Source organism: Salmo salar, chromosome 16, assembly GCF_965601325.2.
Source record: "Salmo salar chromosome 16, fSalSal1, whole genome shotgun sequence".
Lineage (NCBI taxonomy): Eukaryota > Metazoa > Chordata > Actinopteri > Salmoniformes > Salmonidae > Salmo > Salmo salar.
In genome coordinates this window covers 14,951,171-14,979,067 of record NC_138306.1, presented here as the reverse complement: position 1 = coordinate 14,979,067, position 27,897 = coordinate 14,951,171, and the positions used below count along the sequence as shown (strand labels likewise).

General features: G+C 45.0%; 1 protein-coding gene across 2 annotated transcripts; it reads right to left on the bottom strand.

Moving 5' to 3' along the window:
- Positions 1-1,565: 1,565 nt before the first annotated feature.
- Positions 1,566-27,897, bottom strand: LOC106573197 (G1/S-specific cyclin-D2). Of its 2 annotated transcripts, none has more exons than XM_045696988.2 (5): positions 27,876-27,897; positions 20,881-21,096; positions 17,361-17,520; positions 8,954-9,102; positions 1,566-2,049 (listed from the first exon to the last, which is right to left on the bottom strand). In XM_045696988.2, exons 2-5 carry the CDS (start codon positions 21,049-21,051, stop codon positions 1,873-1,875), a joined length of 657 nt encoding a protein of 218 aa, XP_045552944.1. In that variant the 5' UTR covers positions 21,052-21,096; positions 27,876-27,897; the 3' UTR covers positions 1,566-1,872. The 2 variants fall into 2 exon arrangements, with proteins under 2 accessions (XP_045552944.1, XP_014003457.1); XM_014147982.3 differs by lacking the exon at positions 27,876-27,897 and adding an exon at positions 22,468-22,882.

Here is a 27,897-nt window from a genome sequence, read left to right as displayed (position 1 = left end):
AGAAAAAGCTAACAAGAAAACAGAAAACATCCATAGATCCCCCCCCCCACACCGTAACCATTTAATTTAAGCGTGTTTTCAAAGTGCTTTGCTGTTGAAATCACAGGCGCGTTGAAACAACTCTATGAGGGACTACAGATGCATTGATCACAAATCTTCCCCTGCTCCAATACATTTTTCTCTCCTCTAATGAACCCAGAAAGTTCATTCTCAAATAATGAGTCTGGTTTTGATCCTAATTTGCCACCCGTGGCCTCAGTCTGCCCAAAACGCAGAAATCAGATAGATGTCATGAGGCCTTTAGGCTCCTCTCCTGTATCTTCCAGCAACTCCACTACATCTCCTTCCTCTACACAGCAGCACGCTTCTGCACTGCAATAAACCCTTTCTTTCCATCTATACCTGTCCACCCCCACAAACCCCCTACAACCACCACAGACCACAGGCCTCCCCTCTCCTCTGAGATACTAATGTACCAGCAAGAGGGGGACACACTCCTCCCTTCTGACACTAAGCAGCCTGAAGCTCCTTCCATAACAAAAAAAACTCAACAGCAACATAAAAATACAAACGCTATTTGATTGGTATGTTGGCAGTGAAAAACACAAACACCTCGAATGAAACTTCTGAAAGCAGATGGTCCATTGCCAAACTCCTCTAGACAAAAACGAGGGAACACAACTGCCCCTCTCTCTCTCTCTCTCTCTCTCAATCCCTCTCTCTCTCAATCCCTCTCACCCACTAAGTGGACTCAGACCCCCAGCTTTTTGTCGGCCGACAACGCATATTAACTTAAGGCAGTGATATAACATAGATGCCCTGCAGAGAATGAGTCTTCTGCCTGTTCCATAGTCTACCACAAGTCTAGTCTTTCCACTCAAGCGCTAAGCCATAACACTTCCCCCACACACACACACACACACACACACACACACACACACACACACACACACACACACACACACACACACACACACACACACACACACACAGTTGAGCTGATACAAAAATCTCACATCATGGCAGTTACACCCACCCACTCACACACACAGATGCATTCGCATTCACCACACACACACACACCACACACACACACACACACACACACACACACACACACACACACACACACACACACACACACACACACACACACACACACCCCCCGAACAATCAGCCTGACATAAAGAGCTTATTGACGTCTATTACTCTGTATTCACAAATACGTTTCTTAATAATAATAATCATAACAATGTAATTCACTATTATATACTTGGCTGTTCCATGGACCCTACTTGTCTCTTTCGTAGTACAACACTCTGCAATTCCTGCAAAGTGCTCCCCTCGCCACCAACACACAGCCAAACCATGCCACGTTGAGACCTGCCATTCACGGTCAGCGGAGCCCTTATTGGGCTCCTATCTCCGGCAGACCAACATTAACCAAAATAATTAACTAAACAAAACAGAAAAACCTTGCCCCGATTGTGATCCCATATATGCAAGCCTCGAATGGTCTCCCCAAACATTTTTTGAACTCCTTATTAAGCTATTGTTGTCTTATTCGATATAACTTTATTATGACTATACAATCAAAAACAGAACGCAACATATAATTGGCTTGCCTTCTGTATATCTGAGGCACCATAGAGCGTCCTTATATCAATTCATAGCTTTTAAAGTATATCTATTTTATATCTAAAAATAGCTTTCCTTTCATACAATACACGGGCGCATGTTTTTATATTACAAAATAAAAAAAATCTCTAAAAAACTTTAGCAAGCATTTTTTTTCAAGGGGTAGTTTGTTTTTTGTAGTTTTTTTATGTTGATTTGATGCGTATTCCGGATGCGCTGCTTCTCTTTACAGGCTCACAAGTTGATGTCGCGAACATCCGTTGGGGTGCTGGACTGATCCAGCTCGTCCATGGTCTTACTGCTGGGGCCACGCTGGACCTGCTGCTGCTGCTGCTGTTGCTGCTGCCGCCCCTCGCGCAGGCTGCTCACCAAAACCCTCTCAATCTGCTCCTGACACTCCTTCAGACAGTCCTGCAACACACAACCAAACAGACATGTCCGTCAATATAGGAACCGTGCACAGTACACATGGATATGCAAATACAGTCAGATGTGCGCGCGAGCACACACACACACACGCGCACACACACACACACACACACACACACACACACACACACACACACACACACACACACACACACACACACACACACACACACACACACACACACACACACACACACACACACACATTATTCCACAAATACAAAAAACATTCCAAATTATAGCCAAAGCAAACATTGGAATAGTTTGTAGATTACTTGATTAATATATAGGGTCACAGCCACTTATCTGCCTGTTATTTTACAAGGTAACTTATCCTTTCCATAATACATAGCCCCAGCCCTGACAGAACAGAAGTGACACAGACCTTCAGTCTCCTGACTGTACCGTGCTGTACGGGGCCCCTGGGAACCGGCCCCATGCAGCGTTTGGATGACCGCTACCCTGCCTGCCGCCCCCACAGACAGCTAAGGCTGAGCGGAGAAGAGGACCAGGCCAAGCATTACCTCAGCCCACTGTGGCCCAGTACTGAACGCCTCCCCCATCTCCCTATTCATCCCACACACAACACACCAGTAGCCTTGACAACGGTGAAAACACAGGTATAGGCCCCAGTACTGAAGCTAAGCTATGTTAATTACATCCACTATCCTGTGGGAACACAAAGGTGGTGCTTTTTTAACGAGAGCCAGTCTCTGCCTGCAGGGGGCCACCTGAGAGCCAGGCAGATTGGGTTTCAGCATCAAAGAGAGTCGACGGAACCTGAGAATCCTCCAGAGAAAGCACCCTCTCAACACTCCTGAGCCCCCCCCCCCCGTCAGCCTGCTGTGGCCTCAAGGTTCAACTCTCAGGTTGGAAGTATTAAAGAGGAAGACTTCTGATCTAACTATTAACATAAGATTGCCCTGTAATAACTATGCTTATGGCTTGCAGTGTATGACACTGCTGCCCCCTGGTGGTTTAAAACAGCAACGCATCCTCAGCCTTCCCTCCCCCTGTCCTCTGTTGGTCTTAAAGGCCCAATATCAAATCATTGCTGGGTAATTAAGTACCTTACTATATTAGTTTTCCATTAAAATGATCAAAAAGAAGAAAAAGTAGCTTTTTAGCAAAAAACTATTTCTCAAGCTAAAATTTTGCCAGGACTGTCTGGCAGAGACATTTGGAACTCTTTGTTATTGGTTTATTAACTAATATAGCGCTTGGTGATGTCACCAGGCAAGCCAAAACCCCACCCATGCAAAACCTGCCGATTAAAAAGGTAATGTGTCGATTGTATTTTCAAACAGGAACTATCAGGAAAAAAACACTGATCAAATGTTCTCACACTTTACAGCGTTTAGTTTCATCAGCTGTTGTTCCGATGTGATAGAAAACACAGGCAAAACTGCATTTTGACTGCACTGGGCCTTTAAGCACACAGGGGTGGCTGTGGGAAATATGACTGAGAGAGCCCCATGGCCAGAAGCTTATGGAGAGGGGAACATTCCTTTGACATTTACAGGTAATTTAAACCTGATGGGCCACTGTTTGAACCTGGTTTATATGGCTTCTGGGCCTGGGCCTGGGCAAGTGTTGCCTGCTGCCTTGGTGAAATGAGAACAGAGGCCTATCACATGGGAATTGCTCCTCGGGAGTTGAACGTGGCTGAGTGACGAAAGGTCACCGTGTCAAAGGTCACAATGCCAAAATCTCCAGGAAAAGCCTTGAGCTAACGAACGCCACATCTATAATGCACTACTTAGGCTAGATTAACTGAGCATATTATTATGATTCTGTATTTGGGCCCAATTGAGGACAAGGCAAATGTATCAGATCAATGGACTCAATGCATACCTAAATAACAGTTAAGGCATTTCTTCGATGTTCTACCTCTAGTGACCCTGGATGGGGACAGATGTGAGAAGGCTGTGTGAGGGCTAGGGTTAGTGGGCCTAGGAGTGGGGCTGTAAGAGCACTAACATGTTGAGGGGGCCTCAGGCGTCTGACCTGGAGGAAACCCGACCGTGGACCAGCATCCCCATAATCTGCTCCAGGGGTCCCCAACTTCCCACCAACATGTGCTCCATTAGTTGTAAAGAAGAAAAAAAGAAAAAAAAAGCACAAAACATGTTTGTGTTTTACCGCAAGAATGCAGGCCTTAACTTCTTAAAAGACATTCCCCTCTCTGCTGCTCTTTATAGCTGCAGATTGGACCTAATGCCAAGGCCCACAGGCTTCATTTGAGAACCTTTAATGGCTTCAATGTGTGACTACTGGAAACACCAATATTGTTTTCAGATTGGTTTTTAGGTATTTAGATACTAAGGAAGGCAGCGCTGGAACAAAGTAGGAATTTTGAGTCCCCATTCCCCCACTGCCACCCCTTAATTCACATCTGACACCAACAGGCTCCTGAACAGCTTCTATAACCAAGCCATAAGACTGCTAAATCACTAACAAAATGGCTAGTTGACCATTGCATTCGATTTTTGCACTGTCTCTATGCCCACTCACAGGGCCCTACACACACACACATTTATACTGACTCTACATTTATACTGTCTCTATGCACACTCAAAGGGCCCTACACACTCACTGACACACACACACACACACACACACACACACACACACACACACACACACACACACACACACACACACATACACACACACATTTATACTGACTCTACACACACGCCCATCCACTCACAATCATCATATACGCTGCTGCTACTCTGTTTATCATATACCTGATGCCTAGTCACCTTACCCCTATACATACAGTATCTACCCCTACCACTCCAGTATCCCTGCACATGGGGTGGCAGGAAGCCTAGTGATTAGAGCGTTGGACTAGTAACCGAAAGGTTGCAAGATCACATCCCTGAGCTGACAAGGTAAAAATCTGTCGTTCTGCCCCTGAACTGTTCCTAGGCTGTCATTGTAAATAAGAATTTGTTCTTAACTGACTTGCCTAGTTAAATAAAGGTAAAATATATATTTTTTAATTGTAAATATGGTCCTGGAACTGACTGACCCTGTATATAGTATGCTTACTTCTCGTGTTCTTCTTATTTTTATTCCTCCTGTGTTTTTGTTCTACCGTATGTTATTTTTAGTCCTACATTGATATTGTTGACTTTATTGTTGGGTTCAGAGCTACCAAGAAAGGCGTTTCACTGTACTTGTGCACGTTAAAACTTGAAACTGAAACGGAACTCCACCCAATGACAGCCATATCATTAAAGATGATTTTGACAGTCAAATCAAACAGCCATGTGAGGAGGAACCACGCTGCTCGGATTATCCACGGGCATCCACTGTGACGTCACAGCGCCCAAAGGAGGAAGTCGAGCAGACCGCTAAAACCAGAGGAAAAAATGTGTGAAACCGTGGAATTTTTTAACTACTGTACCACACTAGGCAGTGCTACTCTGTGCCGCGACCGAGGCTGAGACAGCATGTTGTGTGTTTAGGAGGCGTGTCATGCCATACCCTGGAGGGTATGCCCAACCCATGACCCGATGTAGAACCCATGACCCATGACCCCATGTTGAGCAATGTCATGTTTGAGCATCACAAGGTGCTATCCCATTCCCTTTGGCTATAGTTCTATGAGTGACACCCACATTAATAGATACATCATTGTTCAATATACACAAATTCCAGATTAAATTAGAAATAACTTTGGCTAAGAGAAGATCTCAATGTGAGTCAGGAGGGCTGGATGATGAGTGGAAGGGTGCAGGAAGGGAAGAAAAGGGAGAGAGGGGGTCAGGGAAAGAATGAAGGGGCTGTGGAGGACAGGGGTGTGTGTGTGTGTGTGTGTGTGTGTGTGTGTGTGTGTGTGTGTGTGTGTGTGTGTGTGTTTCCTGTGTCCTGGTGAGCTACTCTGAGAGAAAAGATGAATGGGAGAGAGGGAGAGGGGACGCTTGCCAAGAAAAGCAGACAAAAACGAGGAAACAGTATTCTAGCCCCTCCGTCTCCCCCTTCCTCTCTTCCTGTCTCAGCCTGCTGTGTGCTAGAACAGAGAAGGACCTTCTGCGCATTGAGCTTCAATGGATGTTTCAGATTAACGGACCTACAGTATGTTTTCTGTCAAACCACTTTCTATAGTCCTACCTTTCGCTAGCAATGCTTCCGGCTTCTTGGATGTTGAGAATCAAAACAGACGCACCAAATGGCAGCCGGTAGCACCGTAGACGTCAGCAAAGCAAAACCCCAGCGACAGAGAATCCCTCAGGTCTTACAGGAATCCCAACGAATCGAAACCTCCTAGAAACACAGTTTTCATTCTTCCTCCGTGCCAGCCTCTTGCCCATCATGGCTTGGCGTGAAGTCTCACTAACCGGCCGCTGTGCCCGGCTGGCTGCTTTCTGTGCCACACCAGGTGTATCTAAGGCTATACACAAATTCCTCTGGGCGGCGGTAGGCGGCGGGAGACGGTGACTTGGCCCCATCGCATGTCCTCTCTGAAAACCACCGGCTCTGGATACCACAGATGACAGTGGGGTGCCAAGGGCGGGCAGGCTTTACTTCATATTTTGCCTGGCCATCTTCGTCCCATCTCCCCAGCCGGCGTGCCAAACCAAATGTGTGTGCACTTTCAGACTCCCGTTTCGTACCATACTGACGACTGCGTTCAAATCGATCATTGAGGTGGCGTTAACCATTAGGATTGAAGCATTAAGTGGCGGAGCTTGGAAAAGGTGGGCTGTGTGTGAAATGACACAGCCAGCAATCACCAACTCCTGTTTTTCTGTTATAGCGAGACCATAGACAGAGCAGTGCTAAGTCATCGTCAAGCATCTTCTTTCCAAAAATGCTGTTCTGGCAGACCAGTCTACTGTAGCAGAGTTGTGCTAAAGCTCCTCGGACTCGTGGCATACGTTGCATCACAAGGGCGTCCCGGCTCTGGTGTTTTCTGAATCCATGGCCTGTCTGCATCCAGGAATGTGAGGAACTGATCATGGAGCCGGCAGTAAACTCCCTTGCCTCAGACCTCACACCCCTGGGTCCCAACACACACACACAGAGGGCCTGTGCTGCTTAGGCCAGCTATTTGTTTTTCCTCGGCTACGGAGCAAGACTTCAGCAGAGATGCATTATTGGGCATGAGAGAGAGGGGGTAATCATCGCAAGTGAGGCGGGACACTGGCCATGCTTCCCTGGTGTCCCTTTTCACACTTCAACAGCTTTCTCCCCTCCTATCCTCCTCTCCCCTCCTCTCCCACAGCGGGAAAGGCCTTGTGAAGCTCAGAGTCTGTCTCTTGCTCTGTCTGGCGGTAAGTTTAGCCGGAGAGGGCCAGCCAGAACAGAGGCCCATGCAGCCTCGGCCCCCCACCCTCATGCCACTAGGTCTCCTCTCCCCCCAAGGCACAGCAGAGTGGGCATTACAGGCCCCCATTCAGGACAGAGCAGGCAGTCCCCATTCAGGGCAGAGCAGGCAGCCCTCATTCAGGACAGAGCAGGCAGCCCTCATTCAGGACAGAGCAGGCAGCCCCCATTCAGGACAGAGCAGGCAGCCCCCATTCAGGACAGAGCAGGCAGCCCCCATTCAGGACAGAGCAGGCAGCCCTCATTCAGGACAGAGCAGGCAGCCCCCATTCAGGACAGAGCAGGCAGCCCTCATTCAGGACAGAGCAGGCAGCCCTCATTCAGGACAGAGCAGGCAGCCCCCATTCAGGGCAGAGCAGGCAGCCCTCATTCAGGACAGAGCAGGCAGCCCCCATTCAGGACAGAGCAGGCAGCCCCCATTCAGGACAGAGCAGGCAGGCCTCATTCAGGACAGAGCAGGCAGCCCCCATTCAGGACAGAGCAGGCAGGCCTCATTCAGGACAGAGCAGGCAGCCCTCATTCAGGACAGAGCAGGCAGCCCTCAGGTCACTCAGTCCGGCCTCACAGGAGGAATGCCCACAACACACGATCCAGGAATGTTAGGGATGCTACCGACAGACGAGGTTAGCGCCTGACATCAGGGAGTCTGTTTTAAATGACAGCACTGTTAACCACCCCCACCAACCCCCATCCTGCAGACCCTTCCCCCACCCCCGCAGCTAACCCAGCTAGCTCCGCCCGCTCTCCTTCTGACGAAAGCCAGGCGCAGGAGCCAGCTGAGGCCCAGCCTGGATGTCTGTGTTTGGACTGAGCTGTGCGCACCTCCACCACCTCCACCACAGTGCTGCTCTACCCCCAGAACCACACATAGGGCGGCCTGGCTCTGCTTCCCCAGTTTATGTGGATTAACAGCTCTTTTATAATCAGGCGTGGGCTGCTGCCTGGGCTGTCGGAAACTAACCTGGATTGAAGGGGGAAACCACAGGATGACATTTCCCTACCTTTGCATAGCAACTCCACGCAGACGTGGCATGTGACCTTTTGGGATGAATTAGGTGGAACGTGAGCTACGTTTCGATTGACAGACCCAGTCAAAGGCTGTCTATCAATCGTAAATCAATGGTTGAGGTATTTCTGTACGGGCTGGCGCAGCGGTCTAAGGCGCTGCATCTCAGTGCAAGAGGCATCACTACAGTCCCTGGTTCGAATCCAGGCTGTATTACATCCGGCCGTGATTGAGAGCCCCATAGGGGCACAATTGGCCCAATAAAAAAGAAATAATAATTTGCTGGAGATGCTGATTGTCTGAATGGATCAAAGACTTAGTTGTGGTTCAACTTTGACTCACATATTTCAAATGAACTTTACTGTAAGTGCAGGTACTCAGATATACCCAACTGAATAATGCTTCTGAGAAAGAGTCCGTAAATAGACCTCTGCTCTTACTCTACTGATCAGGCTGAGAAAATATCCCCGAAAAAATGAAATGAACATTTGAAAGAGCATTCTCTTAAATCAGATTTGGAAAGAAAGACAGGTCACTCACCACTTCAGTGTTGGTGATTTTGGCCAGCAGGTCTGTGAGACTGTCCCCCCACTGAGACTGGTCACCCGAGTCCAACTGGAGGCCACAGATAGCCGCTCCCACACTGCCAGTGGCGATCATGGACGGGGGGTACATTGCGAAGTTGAAGTCTGTTAGAGGACAACAACAAAAAACACGCTGATGAGTCATAGGCAAATACACACGCATGAAAAAGTTGTACTCTAAGGCTAAATGGCTATAATGGAGGAAGCGTTTGTCGATCTGCTCAAAAACAGTTCTATAGAGGTAAAACCGCCTTCAAAAAGGTACCCAGCAGTAAAGCTTTAAAACATGTCCATTTTAGAGGAACATATCCCCAGTTCAAACACCTTTACACTGATTCACACTTCCAGAGATACACACACACACACACACACACACACACACACACACACACACACACACACACACACACACACACACACACACACACACACACACACACACACACACACACACACACACACACACACACACACACACACACACACTACAGGTGAGCCATCAAATGCCACTACATTTAATGAGTGAGACGTGAATAGTTTTCTTCAAGGGACACAATACGGGTACAGACAGTACGCTCCCCCTAGAGACAATCTGATTGGCTAATCTGGCGGTCATAAATAATCCTCTTTAGCTCTGGCTCCCACTAATGACCAGGGCCCTGTGTAATGAGGGTTGTAAAAGAGCTGAAAGGCAAAACCCCAAACCCCCCCCTGCTCCTGCACCCTTCTGCCCCAGTCACCTTCCCTGGTCTGGCACCTTTTCTTCCAGCTCCTGAGTAAACCGTGCGCTGACAGAAAAAAAAGCCCCATAGTGCTTAGAAAGGGTGGAATAAAGATCCACAGTCCCTTTGCCAATGCTCACTGCTGTAGGTCCTTTTTTCCACGTGTGGTCGCAGGCGAGCGTCTCAAAGACCAATAGCCTTGTTAGCTCCCCTCACTGTCATTCATAATGCAAATAAGACAGCTTGTGAATGGGCCAGGAGACCAGGAAGGGAGAGAAAAAAAATCCTTCTACTCCTTTAAGTCTGTCGGCTCCAAGTTGCAATTCCTTCTCCCTGTCTATCTCTCTTTTCCTGTATTTTTGTCCCTTCTTCCCAGAAACAAGCTGGTTGAGGTGACACACATGCCCAGCTCCATGTTGCTTCAACAGCCAGTGACCTGCATTAGCAGCACTCCTATTTATTTGCATATTGATTGAGTGCAGCCAGCGGCAGGCCTGAGAGAGGAAAGGCAGGAGAGTGTGTGGCTCCATTGTCTGAAATCATCACCTCATCTCACCCAATTGAGAGACCAGGCAATAGACCCTCTCCACTGATACCAATTCAATCCGACGGCTGTACAAAGAGTGTGGTTGGGGGGGGGGGCAGTGGAGAGTAGGGACAAGTGGGAGAGCAGGGGACAAGGAGGGAGGAGCGGGTGTGAGGGGGGGACAACGCTCTGCTGCACATTGCTCTCTAGTCTGACCCTTTAGAGTTTTTGGATGAAGAAAAATGTCGCCCTCCCACCTACCCCCACAGCCATTGCACTGTAGCCGGACCACCTATGGGCTTGAGGAGTGGACAGGGCCATAGAGAAACAGCCGGCACATTTACATATTGCCATACTCCACAGCAGAAGCAAACTGTGCGTGTGGCTCTGAAGGGGAGTGCTTCCTTTTCTCTTTATTCTCTCTCCAAATCAAAGAGGTAGGTCCTTTGATAGCAGTCTTTTTAACGTGCGGAGCCAGGCGCTTTCTCATGTGGCTCAGTGTTGACAAATAAATGAACTTATTATACACCCCTGCTTTAGCTGCTGGGCCACTGCCACGGGCCGATTTATTAAAGACAACCTCCAGCCAACAGGAACGAGGGCAGAGAACCCAGAGCATTACATCACGACTTTAACAGCAGAGCTTTCTATAGTGAAAAAAAGGACAAAGGCATACATGGACCTATTGCAAGCCTATATGTGTGCACGCTCACGAACACACAAAATAAGCAAGGGGCCTAAGTGGAGCAGTGGGCAGCAAGCAGATTGTTGGCCCCCGGAGGACAAGACAGGTCTGTTGCAGAACAAGGGGCATACGCGTGCAGCCGACGGAGCCTGTCACTCTGGGGCTGGTGGGTCAGTGGTGGCTGCTGCGTGTAGTGGGGGAAGAATGGCTGTATTTTAGGCTAGCCTCATTGATATTCGTGCAGAAGATAAACAGTGTATGTAGCCTGAGTGGGGACGCCTGCGACGGAAAGCTCCCTGCGAGCAGCGGCTGGCTGGCCCGGCCTTCAGGCCTCTCACCCCCGCTCAATGGCCCATTCTCCCTCTCCTGCCCCCTCCACAGCATCCATCCCCAGGCCTCCTCTCCATTCCACTCTGCTCACCCAGCCTGCCTGGCCTGCCATGCTCACCAGGGCCAACTCCTGGGTGGGTGAGATGCACTGTATACACATTTAAACTTGAGTAACAGCCAAAAAGTTAAAAAATGATGTCTAGTGCAACAAATCAAAAGCCTGTGTTCTATACAGATGTAAAGTGTATTATTATTTTCCTTACTAGGTTACATTTTGAGGACCTGGGCCCTATTGATTCATTAAGGTCATAGACAAACATAATTTTGGGGCCTGGCATTACGCTGTTTCTCACCACTAATGGAGAGGGCCAGGTTGTCAACACAACATTCACAGATGTTTAGTTAGACTGTAAACTAGCATGGGTTAGAGAGACGAGGCACTACAAGCTTCACAACTGTGAACTTTGACTTGTATTGCAGTATGCTTACTACTTCAGCATAGAAAGACAAAGTTCCTTTCCAAGGAAATACTCATCTGACACTGTTATCTTAGCAGGTTTCATAACGTTGCCTATTCCATAATAGCAGATCTACTCCAACTGAAAAAAAGAAACCCTGAAAGACGAAAGGAGTTTGGGTCACCACAGCACAGCCCCAAAGGCACAGTGATTTGCCAGAAACAAAAACAGGAATCCTCCTTAACGGTTGGATCCTGTAACAACTTGCTTCAGTGTTGCACCACAGCGACCCAGAGACTTGAGCAACAGCACTCTGGCTTAGCGTGGGAGGACGCAGACCCCTCCAAACTGGAAGAATATGAATTGGCAGCTTTCGTTTGGAGCCCAGTTAGAATCCCTCATCCCTGGCTTTCTGTTGTTGTGTTTTGTTTCTAGACAGGATTCAACCGATAAGATTGGATAAACAGCTGACCGAGGCATCTTTACCCAGAAACCCCAGCTGTGCTCAGGGAGACTTCTCATGTCATGAGAACAACATTCAGGTCAAACTCAAAAACACCAACAACTAACATTTACTTTACTTCCAAACCTCAGATGTTATTCCTCGTGGATAATGTCCTAAGAAAATACCTCCTAACATACAGTTGAAGTCGGAAGTTTACATACACCTTAGCCAAATAGATTTAAACTCAGTTTTCACAATTCCTGACATTTAATCCTAGTAAAAATTCCCTGTCTTAGGTCAGTTAGGATCACCACTTTATTTTAAGAATGTGAAATGTCAGAATAATAGTAGAGAGAATGATTTATTTCAGCTTTTATTTCTTTCATCACATTCCCAGTGGGTCAGAAGTTTACATACACTCAATTAGTATTTGGTAGCATTGCCTTCAAATTGTTTAACTTGGGTCAAACGTTTCGGGTAGCCTTCCACAAGCTTCCCACAATAAGTTGGGTGAATTTTGGCCCATTCCTCCTGACAGAGCGGGTGTAACTGAGTCAGGTTTGTAGGCATCCTTGCTCGCACACGCTTTTAAAGTTCTGCCCACAAATGTTCTATAGGATTGAGGTCAGGGCTTTGTGTTGGCCACTCCAATACCTTGACTTTATTGTTCTTAAGCCATTTTGACACAACTTTGGAAGTATGCTTGGGGTCATTGTCCATTTGGAAGACCCATTTGCGACCAAGCTTCAACTTCCTGACTGATGTCATGAGATGTTGCTTCAATATATCCACATAATTTTCCACCCTCATGATGCCATCTATTTTGTGAAGTGCACCAGTCCCTCCTGCAGCAAAGCACCCCCACAACATGATGCTGCCACCCCCGTGCTTCACGGTTGGGATGGTGTTCTTCGGCTTGCAAGCCTCCCCCTTTTCCTCCAAAGATAACGATGGTCATTATGGCCCAAAAGTTCTATTTTTGTTTCATCAGACTAGAGGACATTTCTCCAAAAAGTACGATCTTTGTCCCCATGTGCAGTTGCAAATTGTAGTCTGGCTTTTTTAAGGCTGTTTTGGAGCAGTGGTTTCTTCCTTGCTGAGCGGCCTTTCAGGTTATGTCGATGTAGGACTCGTTTTACTGTGGATATAGATACTTTTGTACCTGTTTCCTCCAGCATCTTCACAAAGTCCTTTGCTGTTGTTCTGGGATTGATTTGCACTTTTCGCACCAAAGTACGTTCATCTCCATGAGACAGAACGCGTCTCCTTCCTGAACGGTATGACGGCTGCGTGGTCCCATGGTGTTTATACTTGCGTACTATTGTTTGTACAGATGAACCGTGGTACCTTCAGGCGTTTGGAAATTGCTCCCAAGGATGAAACAGACTTGTGAAGGTCTACAATTCTTTTCCTGAGGTCTTGGCTGATTTATTTTGATTTTCCCATGATGTCAAGCAAAGAGGCACTGAGTTTGAAGGTAGGCCAATTGACTCAAATGATGTCAATTAGCCTATCAGAAGCTTCTAAAGCCATGACATCATTTTCTGGAATTTTCCAAGCTGTTTAAAAGCACAGTCAACTTAGTTTATGTCAACTTCTGACCCACTGGAATTGTGATACAGTGAATTATATGTGAAATAATCTGTCTGTAAACAATTGTTGGAAAAATGACCTGTGTCATGCACAAAGTAGATGTCCTAACCGACTTGCCAAAACTAGAGTTTGTTAACAAGAAATTTGTGGAGTGTTTGAAAAACGAGGTTTAATGACTTCAACTGTACAAGTAGGTAGAGGCTCAAATCAGAGACTTGCTAGGACAAATGCAACGTCTACAAATGAATTCCTTGGCCTTATGGTGGATGTATGGGCGAACTGCTCCCAGTCTTTCAGATGAGGTGTTGATTACCACAGTGAAGTGAGGCTAGCTCAGGAAATACCATTCTATGACACACGGTGTATCACATTCCTGTGTGCATACTGTGAGAAAGCTTCCTCCAGCCTCAAGGATGGATGAGAAGACATCAATGGAGTTGGAGCGGACGGAGACAGAGAGAGGTTGGAGGAGAAGGAGGAGGGCAATTTATTGGATGCTCTGACTAATCAAATCGGAAGCTTTTTCAGTTAACAAACACTGGTAATAAAGATGAAGGACCTCTGCCATTCAGGCCAGTTGACTGCATGGCAGGTGGGTCACTAGAGAAGCTAAGGGACTCTCCAACTCTCCATCCAACAGGCATTCAGGAAGAAAATGACGAGGGCAGATTTGAGAGGGCAATACCTAACGACTGTCTCTCCCTACCTACAGGAGAAACCTATTTACACTGTACTCTACACTCTAATCAAGTGCTTGGGGAGCCCAAGAGTGTCCAAACAGGATAACTGACAACCTGATGAGTTCTAACGGATCCAATGTGTTACTCCATCTTGCCTATTAACCCGGCTGGACTTCAGGGGTTCGTGACCCACTAGTTTAGGTCACGGTCACACTAACTGCTGTCGAAACCACATCTCCTTGCATGTTGCAGCAGGTCTCTTCGACCATGTTTGACCACACGGCATGGTCTCTCTCAGGATGACTCCAGTAAAGTAGGATAGATCTGATTATCATCAGACACGTTCAGGCCTATCTGTTTCATTCCCCAACCCCGTCTTTATATCTATTGAAAGAGAGTGGGACAAGAGACCAGGGGGTGGGGGGGGGGACGACGACAAGGAGTGCTTGGTGTCTCTGTGGAAGAAGGAGGCCATAATCTCCCTTAATGAGCTTGTTTCTCCACCATTATCCTGTAGGCTGCCCTGGGGAGAAGCTGGTGTTTCCTATGGAGTGCCCCTGCTGTGCTGACCCTTACATGCTTCTGCATATGAAATGTAGAGCCGGATCTTTGTCTCCTTTCTCCTGGGCTCTAGCAGAGCCCTAGACTATTTGCATAGTGCTGAATGGACCCTCCCGCATTATTAATTAATAGTGAAACGGCCTGCGCCGCCTGGCATGCCGTCGCCACCTGACCAGATCCCCACCGAGTGCCTCGAACGGAACTTTTCCATCAAAAGAGAGGAACCATTAAAATGAGAGGCCTTTTTGTCTCTCCACCTCTCCTCTCTCTTTCTCTCGCTCCCTCGAAAACAGAAGGCTTGGTTTATGCAAGTTTCCCAAGAAGAGGGGGTGGAGGTGGGGGTGAGTTCAATCTCTTCTATGCATGAAATACTGAGGCCCCAGGTGATCCTTTGTCAACTCTCTTGCAAATAGCAAAGCCTTAGAAACCTCCTCTTCCAGCGTCACCTTCTCAGCATGTTCGGAGGGGGATTCTCAGGGAGGATTCTCACCAGATAGTCGAGTTGATTTATGGCTGGGAACGTTGCACAAAATGGGTTTTTGAATTCCCAGAGATCTTCAGATGCAACAAATTGTTCAACTCACTCTTTGCCTGGATACAGATCTGAGTTCTGAGGAGAGTATTCAGACAAAATGGCCTGCTGCTAATCCTAGTTATCTGCAGCAAGGCTCCCATCTACAAGACGTCGGGAAGACATCTTCCTCCACGAGACTCGTAAATGCATATCCACTGCCTCATTGAAGCAATTAAGGACAAAGTGCACTGGGAGCCTTGCACAATGTTGCTTTGGGAATAGGTCCGATCACTGACACAGTCGTTCCTCACAGTAATCTCTCCATTGGCACAGAAGAGAAAGAAGGAGAAAATGAGAACGAGAGAGAGGTAGGGAGAGAGAGAGAGAGAGAGAGAGAGAGAGAGAGAGAGAGAGAGAGAGAGGTAGGGAGAGAGAGAGAGAGAGAGAGAGAGAGAGAGAGAGCGAGAGAAAGAAAGAAAGAAAGAAAGAAAGAAAGAATGAAAGAGAGAAATGGAGAACAAGAGTGAGGCAGGAAAAGAGAGTGAAAGACAGAGTGAGAGAGAGTAGAGTGAGAGAGATGGAAAATTCCATGTCTTCAATGGGACTCTGGCCAGTTCCCATGGAGACCATCAATGTGCTCTGTCTTTCACAACATACACTATCAATTGCACAATCAGAAAAGGGATTCCACATCAAAAGTGCCAATGTTTAGAGACCTGTCACCCAAGATCCCTTCCATCCATCCATACACACACTCCTCTACCACCACATGGATCTCACCCATAAAGGAGTGTAGGGAGCATTCCTGTGGGGCCAGAGGTGAGACACTGGGGTGGAGTCCAGGGGGGCCTGGGAGGGAGAGGGAAGCCTTGCTGCAGCACTGGATCCCATTACCCCCCATACTGCTGGGGTGTGTGCTGGGAGAACCTGCCCCACAAACACTCCCTGAACATGGGAAAGTCATCATGCCCCCAAGCAGTAGGGAGGCGTGAGAAGATGGGGAGACGAAGAGAGAGATGACGACATGACGTGCCTCACTATTCGGCACTGCAGGAACAATATACTCCTCGTCTTTCTCTGCTCTCGCCCTCCTCCTCCTCCTCTCCAGCTCTTCAGATCATATCTCCTGTCACTCCCACGGCTCGATGTTTGATCTTAAAGAAACAATCCAACCTGGAGAGCAGAGTAGACAATGTCCAGTCCCCACCCCAGTCAGATCGTCCCGTGGTCGCGGAGCACACGGGAACACGCTAATGTCCCTTAAACCAGGCCCCTGCCCTATGAAGTGTCACTCCATGTTCTATTAGCCACTGATATGCCTCGAGAACATGTCCGTATCAGACGCCACAGCCGGGAGAGAGAAACATGATGGACGCGGACATGAGACTCTCACAGATACACGTCCTCCATGACACATGCTTTTCTAGGCCCCACACATTTACACAAGGAGGTAATACATCTCACTTAAGTTATAAGGCGTCACGGCACTGCATGACGGGCCCACAAAGCAACCTGAATGGGGCTCCTCCAGTCATTGTTGATCAGAATGGGATTTAGATTTTGCGTCGAGAGAAGGGGAGACGAGGATATTTTGCAACAGCCGCAACTATGCTGACGCAAGACATGAGCATATAATTGACTAGGCAGCACATCCACTTTCACTCTGACTTGCAAAACGTGGCTCGGGAGCCCAAAAAATAAACGCAAGCCAAAAATGATATCAGATGGCAACCCACATCCCCATTGGCTCATCTTTTTGAGAACGTAAATGTTTCTAATCAAACGCAATCATTGTCCCCCAGAGAGACTTTAGTAACAATACAGAATGCAACCTTGTTTCCTGTCGTACCTGTAGCACAGAGGGCAATGAAGGTCTGCACGTGTTTGCGTATCAGCACTAACTTCTCCTCGGGCAATGGCAGCTTCCTCACAATGTGCTCTATGAAGTCATTTGGAGTGACAGCCGCCAGGTTCCACTTCAACTTCCCCAGCACCACCAGCTCCCACTCCTAAAACAGAAAGTGAGAGAGAGGAGAGACTGTGTTAGGATGAGAGAGGCTATTAGGCTAAACATTCTGTATATACACGGCACCACCCTAGCTGACGCCGAGCCAGGCCCGAGGAGGCTGTACTGTATGTGGCAGGCTGTCTCTTTGCCTGTGTGAGCCCCTAGCCTTGCCCTACCCTGGCCTACCCAGCATAGAAGGTGGAGTGGTTGAGAAGAGAAAGATCGTTATTATATTACTCTCCCTGGCTAGGAAAAAGAGGGAAGCAGGCTGGCTGAGGCAACAGCAGCTCTGACACACGGACGCAGGTGACCTCACGACATTCGTCTAGTAGTCTGGCATCTGGGACTTTCCTCAGGAGAGGCCTGTGAGGTCTGGGGATTGGATGGGGGTGGATGGGGACTCTGAGACTAGCTCTTACTAACATGCTCAAGCCAACAGAGGTGATGAATGGGTTCCAAGCTATATGGCTGACCTTTTGGTCAACCGTCTATGCCGAACGAATGATAGAGTATCACTTTTACATGTACAAATGTATGGCAAAATGCACAGCAAATAGGTTAGCATGGTTTTACCTTTGTCATTAGCTGTTGGAAGCCATTCCATTTTGCCACAGTTATGGCCTGCTATGCTACTTTGGGCACCTAACAATTCATTACAGCCCATCTAAATGAACATTGACACTGGCTCTGTATTCGATAATGTTAAACAAACGCCAAACAGAGCTAATTTACAACAATGTATAGCTCACCGGGTACACAGACAAAACAACTCTATACCTAATGTTTGACATTAACAGCATAAAAGGAGATGCTTCGAGAGAAAAAAAATATGCAACACTTAGCATAACTATAAACGACAGATTCACCAGACCTAATGAACTTAAAACTTTCAAATGTGAGCTGTAGCCTCAACTGCCCTTTCCCAATGTCCATCAGTCACAGCCAATGACATTTAGGCCGAGCTTAATTTGGGGGTGGGTGAGAGGTTATGTTTGAGTTGTACGGTTGCCCTCGCTTTCTTCGAGAAGAAAGGGTGAGTAACGGAAGGAGCTGATGACTAATTTGGGAGGAATTGTGTGGTTCGGACTGTCCTTGTGACTAGGAGCTAGTGATTTTCCCCTTCAGGAGAGCCACATGGTTCTTAGTCATGAGACGACGCCGGTCCAATGTGGCAGCCATTAACTGCTCTCGGAGCTCCATGACACGGTCACTCTGGACCGATGACTACATTTCATTCCCAATCTCAGGTGAACTGTATCGCTCCTCTCTTCTGAAAGGGGACCACACACTGGATGGCGCAAGCTGCACGTAACACCCAGATGATACCTCCCTATGATATCCCCACTTCAGTTTCACAGAACGGTTGCAAACTGCTAAGGTTCAGTGCGTCACTTCTTAACAATACCACAGATACCGCTGCGAAAGAGGCCATTGACAAATTTGATTCTGCGGTTAGAATTCAAGTACTCAATTAGGAATTGTATAGGTAGATGGCCCTGACTATGACCTAACTCTTGTCCGCACTCCGCAGCGTTTCCCAGACAGAGAGACAGAGAGAGAGACAGAGAGAGAGAGAGAGAGAGAGAGAGAGAGAGAGAGAGAGAGAGAGAGACAGAGAGAGAGACAGAGAGAGAGAGAGAGAGAGACAGAGAGAGACAGACATAGAGAGAGAGAGCGAGAGACAGAGAGAGACAGACATAGAGAGAGAGAGCGAGAGACAGAGAGAGACAGACATAGAGATAGAGAGAGCGAGAGAGAGAGAACTTTGCAACATACCCTCCATGCAGTGCTTCCGGGTCACACCTTCTGGGTGACATTGTGGTTTCTTTTACAAGAAATTGTTACCAAAGATGGGGCCAAAAAACGATCACATGGGCTGAGCAGCTGATCTCCTGTTTCCTGTGCCTATTTGTGAGCCAAAAGACTGCCTTATAGAGAAGCTGGCTGTGAACACACCCAGGCAGCCCACATGAAACCATCTCAAGGACAGGGTGCACCACTTCTCCTCTCACCCAGGCCTAAACAACATGAGTATGGGTGGATACAGCCCAGCCCAGCCCGGTTCCCAGCTAAAGGTAGTTCTTCACCTGATGTTGATCCCGCTTCTGTCAGCATGTAATATAATGACAAACAATGGTAGATAGTTGCTGAGGTTGTCTCACCTAGCCAATAAACTGGTCCAGGGCCTGTCATCACAGGGAATGGCTGGCATCTCCAGCCCATACCTACTTAGTAACAAAGCGTTGGGATCAGCAGCACCCCATCTTAATTAACACTACCGCTGGCTGCAGGAATCAACTGAGGAGCCGGGCCAGGCCCAGGCAGGCCCTGAGCACTCAGCCGCCACGGCTGAATAATATGTGACTTATTTCACATCATGAGTGGGATTCACTGTTGTTTATAAATAATGTTTATAAAACATCGCAGAGGAAATACTTTTCTGATGTGAAAAACAGACTATGTTCACCTCCACCACTTGGGGGTGAACTATCTAACAACTGGTACGTCTGGTCCACCATGACCCTATGACCTTGCCAAGGGCTCTAACTTTGGGGTACCAAGGACTGCAGAAAGAACCCTAACCAAGACAAGCAGGATGTGATCACACCAGGTCAAGTGAAACCTTGCTGTGAGCACCTACAGCCAAGTCATCCAATGAACAAATCTCATGCCGAATTGTAATGTAAAAAGTATTGTATACATGTAATAAACATCTTTATTCTACCACATTGGAAAAGGTGCTTTTTGAAGCAGGATCTACAAAAAACAGTAATAGTGTCCATTCTGTGAGGACATTAGGTCAAACCTTGAGTGAAGCAAACTTTGAGGTTAAAGACAAAACTGTGTTTGCCAGGACCATCAAAATGTGAGACTTCCTCTCTGTATACTACAGCCTCTGAAGATCACTCACTCGGATCCAAAACTTGGCTTCAATTCAACACTGACCTCGACCTACTGCAAATACTTGCCACTAGATGGCGATGGAGACCACTGTACAAAAACCTACTGTACAGTCCAATATTACAGCTCTTGGGGGACAAACTCTGGGTCCTACAGCAATGGGGCCAAAAATGGTCAGATAAACAATTGATTTACATGGAATCTAGGTTTGCTGATAAATCTAGGATTGCTGATGATCTCCATGAATCTCCATGCATGTAAATAGGGTCAACATAGTTTTTTACAAGAAAATAATATGAATAAATATAAAAAAGATATATGTAGGTGGCTTTTGAGGTATGGCTCATAGCATAAGCATTGATTACATTAACAATTAGCTATGAGTTTCATAGAAATGTTGACAATGTCATAATAACAATCTGAAATTGAATAATTCTGTTGGCAGAAAGCAACTGCTTACCAGCAACTCCTGTGGTCTGATGGAGTTATCTGTGTAGATGCAGAGTTTCTCTGCAGTTAATGGACGAGTTTCTTTCAGTTTGGATGCAAGGAACATGCAAACTGCTCCAAGAAGTTGCAGATTGCACTTTCTGGTTGGAACCACGGCTAAAAATCTGTCCAAGTAGTTCATTGCCAAGGGAAAAACTTCTTCCTCACACTTCTGTTCTTCACAAACCTAGAGAGAGAGGCGACTTGTGACAATGTGCAGCATTTGGCATCATCAAATTCCAGTTATTCCAATTACAATTTAAATTCATGTGAAACATAAAAATCATAACGAAATTATGGAAATAATGTAATAGCCAGATATGCATATCCATTCTTTGAAACGCTTTGGGACCTGGCCAAGAATTGAGCCCAGCCCAGAGTTGTTTGTTGCGACATCATCAATACATTCTAAATTGATTATTTTCTATGTTTGAAAAAGGTCTCCGGCACAGGCTGTCAATGCACTCGCCTTCCTTCAGTAAGAAATGAATTCAAGTCACAATCACCCCAGCCAAAAAACACCCAAGCACCACAGTAGCCTATACGGAAACTCTTTTTTTTCCTTCGTCATATTTTCATAAAATATTTAAAAATATGAATAAATTGTCTACATCTATCGTTTTCACATCATAATGAACACCAATGTCTTTCACATCAGACCCGACAATTGATAAACATGCCATTTGAAGTTCAATGCGAAATAATTGTCAAATTTAAAACGAAGTAGCATGCGGTTGCTCTCGAGTGCGTCACCGCCAGGTCGAAATATTTTTTCCTAAATTAATATAAAATCTTTAATGAATCCTAGTCAAATAACTCTAACATGAAAATAAAGCTCAGACGGTCGGGTTTCTTTTCAGACCATTCCCAACTGATTATGTCAAACAAAGTGTAAAAAATCGAACTTAATTCCTGGGTGACGGACTTCATTGCGGAGACCAGAGGAACAGATAGGCCCGCGCCCCTTCCGCGATCCGATATTTAAAAAATAAATAGAAAATGTTTGCTAAATATTTCGGATTATTTTCAATTATGACTATGTAGTTTAGACACTGCTCTTTCACTTCGGATACGTTTCAACTGCTGTTATAACGTTTATGACACTGTAAAATCGTCAGAAAAACTGCAACAGTTCCAATAAAAACCAACATGGCGTTAGAAATAGGCTAGAATAGGGCAAGGATTAACTGCATACGTGTGCATGGAAATATTTTGGCAATCTAAAACATAACAAAATAATCCAGGGCACCTTTCCTAGATCAGACATATGCAAAGAACAACTTTATCTGGTGATATACACCACTGTAACCACATGTCTATGTATCTCTATCAAGATCGTCAGTGACTTGGTTCAAATATGCTACAGATAATAAAATCATATAAATACGAGTAGTTGATTATATGCTATCAGGATTGTCTATTCGGCAATGTGATATGCAACCCTCTTTCTCACACCACGCAAAACCTGACAAAATGACAGTGAAAAGTCCGATTTTAGCGTTTTGAGATGTCGTAGGCACGGAAATAGCCTACAGAGTTGAAGTGTTTCGGTACAAACCTCCAGCATCCAAGTCGCAACCATCCTCCTCATAAATGGCTGAATATCTTTCTGAACGCACTTGAAATAAGAACATTGTGGAAGAAAACGTTCTTCAATGGTCAACAGGCTTTGTAATACCCTGTCATCACACAAGAGATTCGGATCAGGACTAGCTCTTATGATGGTGTCCATTTCGAGGCAAAGCAGCTCCATGGTCGTTTCAGTTTTTAAAAAGTTGGGTTATTCTTGTGAAAATACTATAGCAATATTGCTAGATGCAAATAAACTGGAAAGAAAGTATTTTGGAGGCATAAAGTGAGACTGCAGGGCTCCCAAGAGTTGTCCTGCCTCTCCTTGCGAACTTTTTCCTCTCCCCCACAGTTCACTTCTACTTTCTTCTGGCTGGATACGTTTGAAGCCTGCCTTTACTGACCATGACGCAAGCCGCAAATCTCATTATGTAGAGCAGTTGCCCAGACGCAACATGCTCTCATCAAACATTTGTTACTCTTTTCTCTAGGCTACACTTTTACTTTACAACTATATACTTTATGTTTATTTATTTTAACATGATAAAAATCTATTTGACCACAATCAAAACCCCACCCCCACCCATGCGTCAAATTTACAAATAGAGACAACTCACTTGGATAAAAGTCTATATTTATATGAATTGATTCATTATACAATTTTCATATATGCATAAATAAGTCCAGCAAGTGCTTGAGTTAAACCTCGTCAGGGGAACAGTTGCTCTGCCTTCATAGGGGATGTAGCATAAAGGCTATGCATGCAGGAATAGTAATAGTTCCAATTGTACAACTTTATAAACATGCATTAGGATAATCTTATTTCTCTTTTTCAGTTTATTAAAAGCAAAATGAATCCTTGTTGATTTGCTTTCTATTTTATCTGATGAACTTAATGAACTTATAGTCGCCCCCTCCCTCCCTCGCCGACATACACACGCCCGCGCAGACTCGCCGACATACACACGACCGCCCGCCCGCCCGCGCGCGCGCACACACACGCACGCACACACATACACACATACACACACACACAGGTATACCATATACAGTATGTTTTATATAGCAGCAGAAGCAGTACGCATGTGGTTGAATGAGATAGCGTTCTAGGAAATGCATTGCACCATAGAAAAGTTGTTGCGACAAACTTATTTTATAGATAACACCACGATGACAGCCTATGCTCTGTACTGGACAACTGTATGTATTAATATATACATATAATACCTATTTTTGAGGTTGTGATCATAACACTCATACGCAGAAAGAGATGCAAATAGGACCCATGTCAGAATGAATTATAGGCAACCATAATCTTGCCTTGATAGAGATCAGTTAAATAGGTCTATGTAATCTTGGAGGAGCACTAAGCAGATCTGATATACTTTGTCAAAAAAAGCTTAAGCTTGTCTCTAATAATAAACTACCCCTAAAGATGAGTCAACTAGACTATCCTGCATTGATTGTGTTTCAAATGCAGAGGGGGCAGTCTCCCGGTGCGATCAAAGTCGTTAAATTCCATTCGAGTGGGTCTCTCTATCGGTCTGAATGGTAACACTTTTGTTCTTCTACTTGTAAGAGAACTAGGAAATGATTCTTTAGAGCATTTTTTTGTCTCGAGATTGTTTCCTCCCCTTGTCACAATTTGCATATAGCCAATAGGTATTCTGCGTGCGACCGAGGCTTGCCGATTGTTACTGGGCAGACTTTTATTGCATAGGCTACCTTCGGAGCACCAGGGCTGTCCAACTCCTGCAATAACCATTTATCAATTCACACGATTAGCGGATGTTATTGTACCCCTAGGATAGAGGGACATCGTAAAATGATATCCAACTATCAAGCAACAAAACATTGGAAAGCAACACATTCCATATGGATGAAACCTCCACGTCACACACGTTTTAAAGTTGAAACTAAAAAACAATTTGACTTGGAAAAGTATAAAGCAGTTCTATAAGCTACTACAATATTGATCAAAATTGCTATAACTTGTTTATTACGCAAAAATGAGAGAAATAGCATCGGCTGCAAGTAGGCAACTGTTTCTTAATTAGTTCGATGATAAGATGTTATGTCACAGCAAAGGAGACCTGCGCTTATAGATTAAAGAAATGGATAAAGGATTAAAAGCTAAACCAAACCACACACACGGAGAGGGGATAGGAGAGATATGTAGAGAGCAAGCTCCTATATACACACCAGTAAAAGGACTTAACATTCTTCATGCAACGATGGCCTGCCGCAAATTCTTTAAACGTGCTACTATCTCATTAAGTCCCCAAAACAAGGGCAAGGGCAAAATAAGAAAGGTTCATTGTCATCTCCCGACGTGTTGTGGGCGAGGGGTGGGCGTCTGAAGGGGCAAGGTGAATACCATATACCTTCCATGTTAGGGAGATGAATCGATGCTGCTTCAGACTTGTTCATGCTATGTGGGGATGGGTACAAGTTACAACCGGTCACACAGTTGCATTAGTCTGGACCTTGTGTCATTTAAATGATATTACAATATTTGCAGTTGCCACAAAAAGCTTGGGAACAGACATGATCAAGATAAGGAGCAACGCACAACACGTAACTGTATTATTGGTTGTCATGCAACAAATCTTCAAAACACCCAACTGTTTCTTAATTGGTTCCATGATAACCTTTTATGTTGTTATGACCATCGACAACAAGAAAAACTAGCCTACATGAATGAGGCACTGGGTGATTCAAATCTGCCCTTTGGAATGTTTTGGACTACAAAAATGACAACGTTTGAGTAGGCATCAAAGACAATACGGGACGCTTTAGCCTACCAGCCAACACATCCAGCAAGTTGCTCGTTGTGTGGAAGCAGTGTATAGGGGGTTCCCCCCTGCTCCTCCAGTCCCTGACGCATCTCAACGAGTCACTCTGGTAAATTCATCTCCCCTCAGAGAAACAGAATAAGCAATCAAAATTCTACATCGTGCAAACCCATCCGCGCCACAATGACTGATCGTGAAGGTTCACATAGGATGCATAAAACTATGCAGAAGTAGAGTAAAATTGAGCCAACATGTCCACAATCATGTCCGATGGAAGTTTCCACCTCACCAGACCGGACAGATAAGCCTTGATGGCAAAGTGCATTTGATTTGTTATAATGCCCAATAAAATGCACATTTCAACTTATTTCTCATATTTTCGTCTTTCATAACGGTGATTTATTCAAAGCGGTTCATGTTCTGCATCTTATGACTGCATCTCATGACTTGCTCATGCACTTGTCACCGCCATCAGAAATGACTTTTTAATATCAATTACTTGGACGGCAGATGTCTAACAAAGGTACAAATAAAGACAGCAAAAAGAGCCCCTTTCCTATATTCCAACAAAGACAAAAGTTTTGCCGCAGCTTTATCGAGTTTGGAAGAAGCATGAAAGCACCACGCTGTATTTTCGCGGAGTAATGACGTCATCACAGGCGCTGAGCGTCAAACGCAGAATTGGGCGGAGGCGCATGTTATTTCCCGGATGCATGCAATTAACATGATATCCAAATGGGGCACACACGCACACACAAGGCAATGCAACGTTTGTTTTGAACTTTATTCTGAGTTGAAAAGGTTTGAAAAGATATCTCACCTCATAGTGTGACTGCAATGGTTTGTCTCACTCAACGTTCACTCACTCAAAGGGGCATGATACAGCCCTACGTAAGGTTTTGAAATAATGGGAAGATAATGCTAGCATTTGGGCTAGGCTAGGCTGCATACCAAAAGCACAAGTAGGTTGCTGACCAAAACAAGAATTAAGATGCTTTTAAACTCTGTCAAACAAACAGACAGGGGCATTTTTATCAGGAAGGAACTTTATGAGTTTAAGGTTTCAATGCTCCACAAATGACAGCAGTAGCCTAAACTATAGGTTGTGAGTCTCTGCCTCCTTTCAAACAAATTAGACTGAAAAAAGAGGATATTGAAATCAAAAGAAAAATATACATTTGTACGTTCACAATTCAGAAAAGTAACATATTTGAAGTGAAAACCATCTAGAATTTCTATACCATATGTTATAATTTCAAATTCATAAAAAGCGGATCATTTTACAACAACAGTTTCTAACATATTTCTGACATTGTTTATCTTCCCTGTGAGCATGTTTACAGATCAATTATACAGCAATAACACAATCACAATGTGTTGATTGGGCTTTTACATGGAACTATAATTGAAACTACTACAAAATAATTATCAAACAGGTTCAAAAAGATGTTCTAAAAAGAAGGCATTTCCACTATCTTAGTAAACTAGGCTGTGTGAAAGTTGGCTGATTTATAGAGAATGCCAATTATGGCATGTGATAGAAGCATGTTTTGAAAAACATGTGAAATGTGGGATACCTAGAGATCATTCAAACATACCTGCAGCTATGTGCAACAGCAGCAAGCTGGAATTAGTGCAGTTCTGCAATGACAAATAACATCTTTCTAACCAGATAATTAACATGAATGAAAAACCAAAACACACATTTAGTTTTTCACTTTTAATTAAACAATCAAATAAATGGAACACGTAACTAGATTTGTCTCACATACCATATTAGAGAGCAAAAAGGCAGAAAGAGGCAAATCCACTATGTAGGTTCTTGGTTTGAATGCCTTTATATCATTTCAGACTGTAGGTACAAATAATATATATTATATTTGTCCTTTTATTATGCTTTATCTTTGAAACTATTTTTAAAAGACTGTGGAAATGTTATTGATAACCTTGTTAATAGTATTTAAAGAATCGGTTGATTGAATATAAGAAAATTAAACCATGTAATTATTTATAACATAATATATGAATAAAGTTCACTAATTCATTTCCTAAATTAAGATATATACTAATGTTATTTATAGAAAAAGCTTTTGTTCTCTTATCCCATACTTTTGGCCTGGTGTGAACATTTTTACTGTTTATGTTGTTGGAAAAACAGCACAAAAGTTTTGTGTTACATGTGACAACTGAAAAGCGGAGAAAATATTCCCCAAAAAGGGCCTAATAAATATAACATATTGTTGATGTAAAAAAGATGCCCATAAATCAACCATGACAGGGTCAGAAATGCTGAATGACAAAAACCATATGCATTCACTGTTAATTCCAATTAATAGGAGGTCCAACCACTTTGCCCCACTCCATGTTTACATTTGTTCACCATTCAGTAACTGCCACACTGGCTGACTTGAAAAACAGTTAACAGCAAAATAATATACTAGTGAAACAACCACACCATTCACTCTTACTTATATTAGGTCATTCAAATAGTTAATTCTGACGTTTTAACACTAAGAACTCCCCTGACATTGTCATCTCAAAAATATCATCTGTGCACTATAAACCAGAACCTTATCAGGCAAGTTATTTCGTTTATACTTACATAGTAATGCAAACCATTTCCT